This window comes from Nicotiana tomentosiformis, chromosome 7 (assembly GCF_000390325.3).
Source record: "Nicotiana tomentosiformis chromosome 7, ASM39032v3, whole genome shotgun sequence".
NCBI classification, from domain to species: Eukaryota; Viridiplantae; Streptophyta; class Magnoliopsida; order Solanales; family Solanaceae; genus Nicotiana; species Nicotiana tomentosiformis.
In genome coordinates this window covers 77,306,200-77,311,701 of record NC_090818.1, presented here as the reverse complement: position 1 = coordinate 77,311,701, position 5,502 = coordinate 77,306,200, and the positions used below count along the sequence as shown (strand labels likewise).

The 5,502-nt window shown below is 41.0% G+C and overlaps 1 protein-coding gene across 1 annotated transcript; it reads left to right on the top strand.

Moving 5' to 3' along the window:
• Positions 1–2,572, top strand: LOC138895847 (uncharacterized). Its single transcript, XM_070180587.1, has 6 exons — positions 1–75; positions 157–562; positions 676–959; positions 1,353–1,512; positions 1,972–2,324; positions 2,447–2,572. The coding sequence occupies exons 1-6, from the start codon at positions 1–3 to the stop codon at positions 2,570–2,572; spliced, it is 1,404 nt and encodes a 467-aa protein (XP_070036688.1).
• The last annotated feature ends 2,930 nt before the right edge of the window (positions 2,573–5,502 follow it).

Here is a 5,502-nt window from a genome sequence, read left to right as displayed (position 1 = left end):
ATGGCACAACCAGTGAATTCAACAACAGGATCGTCTATGTCTGTGCATCCTTCAGGGCGCGAGTCTCAGTCTTCGGTAGGTAGAGGTTGAGGTAGTGGTAGAGGTTCCAGTTTAGGTGGTAACCAGAATCGTAGCTATGCTTTATCGGGTCGACAGGACCAGGAGTCTTCACCAGATGTTGTGACAGGTATGTTGACCATTTTCTCTCACGATGCTTATACCTTGATAGACCTAAGATCTACTTTATCGTGTATTGCCTCATTTGTCGCGGGGAAGTTTGGTATAGTGCCTGAAATACTAAGTGATCATTTTGCGGTATCTACACCGATCGGAGAATTGATTATTGCTAGACGGGTTTATCGAGGTATTACAGTGACAGTTTCTAGTCGTCAGATCTCAGCCGACCTAGTTGAGCTAGAGATGTTGGATTTTGATGCTATCATGGGCATGGAATGGTTGGCAGCTTGCTATGCCACCATTGATTGTCGAGTAAAGACAACCAGATTTCATTTTTTGGATGAGCCAGTCCTTGAATGGGTAAGTAATACAGCGACACCTAGAGGTAGGTTCATTTCCTATCTGAAGGCGAGGAAAATGATCGCAAAAGGGTGAATTATCATACTGTGCGAGTTAGAGATGTAGATGCTGAGATACCTGCACTTCAATATATTCCAGTAGTAAAAGAGTACGCAGATGTATTTCCAGATGAACTTCCAGGTGTTCCTCCAGAGCGAGAGATTGATTTTGGCATTGATTTGCTTCTGGGAACTCAACCAATATCCATCCCTCCGTATAAAATGGCGCCTGCCGAATTGAAGGAGTTGAAGGAGCATTTAAAAGATTTGCTGGAGAAAGGTTTTATCAGGCCCAATACCTCACCTTGGGGTGTACCTGTACTGTTTGTACGGAAGAAAGACGACTCGCTGAGGATGTGTATCGATTATAGGCAGCTGAATAAGGTAACTATTAAGAATAAGTATCCACTTCCAAGGATAGATGACTTGTTTGATCAGTTGCAGGGAGATAGATGCTTTTCAAAGATAGATTTGAGGTCGGGGTACCACCAGGTCAGAGTTCGGGAGAAAGATATTCCCAAGATAGCCTTCAGGACCCGATATGGCCACTTTGAGTTCCTTGTCATGTCCTTCGGGTTGACGAACGCACCTGCTATATTTATGGACTTGACGAATAGCCTATTCCGGCCATTTTTAGATCTGTTCGTGATAGTATTTATTGATGATATTTTGGTTTATTCATGTTCAGAGGATGAGCATGCAGACCACCTGCAGGCGGTACTCCAAACCCTCCATGATAGTAAATTGTATGCTAAGTTTTCTAAATATGAGTTCTAGTTGAAGTCTGTAATATTCTTGGGACACATTGTATCTGATGGCGGTATAAAGGTAGACACTCAGAAGATTGAGGCTGTGAAATCCTGGCCTAGACTTACCACTCCAACAGAGGTTCGTAGCTTTCTAGGCTTAGCAGGATACTACCAAAGGTTCGTAGAGGGTTTTTATTCCCTTTTGGCACCATTAATGAAGTTGACGCAGAAAGGAACTAAGTTTCAGTGGACGGAGGCTTGCGAGCAGAGTTTCCAGGAGCTTAAGAACAGGTTGACCTCAGCGCCAGTTCTAGCACTTATAGAGGGTCCAGATGGTTATGCCATGTATTATGATGCCTCAGGTGTCGGGTTAGAATGTGTCCTGATGCAACATGGGAAAGTAATTGCGTATGCTTCAATGCAGTTAAGGAAGCAAGAGCGGAATTATCCGACCCACGACCTCGAATTAGCTGCAGTTGTCCATGCACTTAAGATATGGCAACATTATTTATATGGCGTTCATGTTGATGTATTTACAGATCATAAAAGCCTGCAATATATCTTCAAGCAGAAAGAATTGAATTTGCGACAAAGGCGATGGCTTGAGTTATTGAAAGATTACGATGTTAACATTCTCTACCATCCAGACAAAGCTAATGTGTTAGCAGACGCCTTAAGTCGCCGATCTATGGGTAGCTTAGCACATGTAGAGGCCGAAAAAAGAAAGTTAACTAGAGAGATTCATCAATTGGCTTGTTTGGGGGTTCGGTTAGTAGACTTAGGCGATGGTGGAGTTGTACTCAAAAATACTGCAAAATTATCTCTCATATCTGAAGTAAAGGAGAGGCAGTACGAGGATCCAGAGTTGGTCGAGTTGAGAGAGCGAGTTCCGCAGCAGAAGAAGACATTGTTAGAGATCAAGGGAGATGGACTTCTCAGATATAGGGGTCGTCTATGTGTTCCAAATGTAGCAGGGCTACGAGACAGGATTATGTCAGAGGCACATTATTCATGGTACTCCATTCATCCTGGGTCGACGAATATGTACCATGACATTAAGGATGTGTACTGGTGGAACGATATGAAGAAAAACATTGCTGAGTTTATCGCTCAGTGTCCTAGTTGCCAGCAGGTGAAAGTAGAGCACCAGAAGCTCGGAGGGATAATGCAGACTATAGAGATCCCGACGTGGAAATGGGAGGCGATAAACATGGACTTTATCACAGATTTACCTCGTTCTCATCGTAAATTTGATTCCATATGGGTGATAGTCAATAGGCTCACAAAATCAACTCATTTCCTACCGTCAGATCTACATATACAGCAGAAGACTATGCAAGGTTATATATTAAGGAGATAGTGCGGCTACACGGAGTACCAGTTTCTATTATATCTGACCGTGGGGCTCAGTTTACAGCACATTTTTGGAGGTCATTTCAGAGAGGTCTAGGGACTCAGGTGAATCTCAGCACAGCTTTTCATCCACAGACTGATGGACAAGCCGAGCGCACAATTCAGACGCTCGAGGATATGTTACGAGCATGTGTGTTGGATTTTAAAAGAAGTTGGGATGACCATTTACCTCTTATCGAGTTTACTTATAATAACAGTCACCACTCCAGTAACTAGATGGCTCCGTACGAGGCTTTGTATGGGCGTAAGTGCAAATCTCCTATAGGGTGGTTTGATGTTGGAAAATTTGGGTTACATGGGACAGACCTAGTTCAGCAGGCCACAGAGAAAGTAAAGCTTATCCAGGAGCGATTGTTGACAGCCCAGAGTCATCAAAGGTCATATTCTGATGTGCGACGATGAGACTTAGAGTTCGGGGTTAATGACTAGGTATTCTTAAAGGTGTCGCCTATGAAGGGCATAATGAGGTTTGGCAAGAAAGGCAAGCTTAGCCCACGGTATATTGGGCCTTATAAGATCATTCAGAGAGTGGGCCAAGTAGCTTATGAGTTAGAATTGCCATCGGAATTGGAGTCTGTCCATCCGGTTTTTCCCGTATCTATGTTACAGAAGTGCATTGGCGATCCTACCTGGGTGGTGACCACGGATGATGTACAGATTACGGAGGACTTGTCATACGAGGAAATTCTGGTTGCCATCCTAGACAGACAAATCCGCAAGTTACGGAATAAGGAGGTAGCCTCCGTGAAGGTTTATGGAGAAGCAAGAATGTGGAAGAGATGACGTGGGAAGCGGAGGAAGAAATGAAGTCTTAATACCCCCACCTATTTCAAACTGAAGATATGGCTCGAGGTGGGATACCTCAGCACAACTCTATTCAAGCCAGTAAGTCATCAGGTAAGCTCTTATTGTTGATTTTCAGAATTTATAATGGACAGCTGTGTGAAGCCAAGTGTTTCTATTTATAGACATTGGCCATGTATGGCATGTATAGTATGTTTTCTGGCTGCGTATAGGTTGGTTTTAATTTAATGTATGGAAGAGACTCTGGTAAAGTTTTCCTAAAGTCTCTAAGAATAAACATTCGAGGACGAATGTTTCTAAGGGGGGAAGAATGTTACATTTCGCGTTTTCATACGTTAAAGTTTCGTCGTAAGTTAATCGACATAAGTTCGGGAAGGAAATTATTTTGAGATTACAAGTATTATGCTATTTCAAACAAGGGATAAAATACGACTCGAGCTATAATACCCGATATTTATTGACTAGTACCACACAAAATACCATATGACCATGATAATATGATGTATAAAGTGTATTAAAGATGAGTAGTATTTTAAGTAATTTGAGATAATTCTTAATTATGTGGGTAATTGGTCAATTATTGGTTCAACGGGAGATTAACCATGTAATTAAGGATTTATTTATAATTATAGGTGGGGACAAATTCCCCCCCCCCCCCACGTGGCAACAAGTGGAGAAATGTCTAATGACTATTGACTTAGGCTACTAAATTAGAAAGACACATGGACAATACACTTAGTCATCAAAAATGTAGAAGGAGTGTCTATGTTAGTCATCTTTACAATTATCTTCTATTGATATCAAAAATTAATTTTTGGAGGAGATTTTGGAAGTTCATATTAGAAACGGCATGAACTTCATGTAAAGATGAAGTTTACATCATGAGACTTCATGTTACAATAGCAGTGGCAGTTCTTAGATTTGTAAAGAAATTCACACGAAATTTGCACTGCGTAATAACAACGGGATTTTTCCCTACTCCGGGTATGTTAAGGCTAAGCCCTTCCTTTATTTTGGCATGATCTCATAATTGCATGAGTTTGATAACGACACATAAAGAGAAATTCATATTCCGAAATTTATGTACATTTTCCTAGTCTCATAAGTTATAGTATTTTCCCTTATCGGGACTTTTTATTCAACTGAGTATTGTCTTCTTCCAGTCAAGAGAGAAGAAGTTCTATATATACTTATTTATGGACTCTACCTAGCTCGCAGATTCAATAGCTAGTTGCATGTAAAGAGGTTATTTGTGGGGACTGAGTCTGAATTACTCTTAGTTGCAGATGGATATTAAAATCAGTGTTTAAGAAATGCAGGCCCTTCTATTACGTGACAAAAGTGCAAATGTTCTTTGGTATAAAGAATAGCCTATGCTTCTTTTGTTTTCAACTAGCAACATGCAGTTTTAAAATAAAACAAGTGTTGCTTGGTTGCGTTATCCTATTTCATTATCTCAAGGCAAAGTATTAACACGCTTCTAACCCTAAAATATATTTCTTGTTCATTTAGATATACAGTATTACAGTATTTTTATTACTATCGAGCTATAATCGATGGGCAGGCCCCTATTGGGCAACCTCTGATCAGATGGTAAGTTATATACCGAGCCCAATTGGCCGAGATACAAAGCCTAGTCTGGCCGAGCGCCTATGAGCGTGCCTACTACGACGGAGCAGTTATATATATACCGAGCCTTGTAAGGCCGGATATTTATTTTACTTACTATATTGATAGAGTTGAGTCAGTATCAGCAGGTAAGTATACCTCCAGATCATCTTTGACTCCTAGTTACTTTTAGTTATTATATTATCAGTTCAGTTGCTGCTTTCAGTTATTTTATTGCCTTGCATACTCGGTAAATTATTTCGTACTGACGTCCCTTTTTCTAGGGAAGCTGCATTTTATGCGTGCAGATTCAGAAAGACAGATGGGTAGGCCTCCTCGTTCAGCTTTATCGG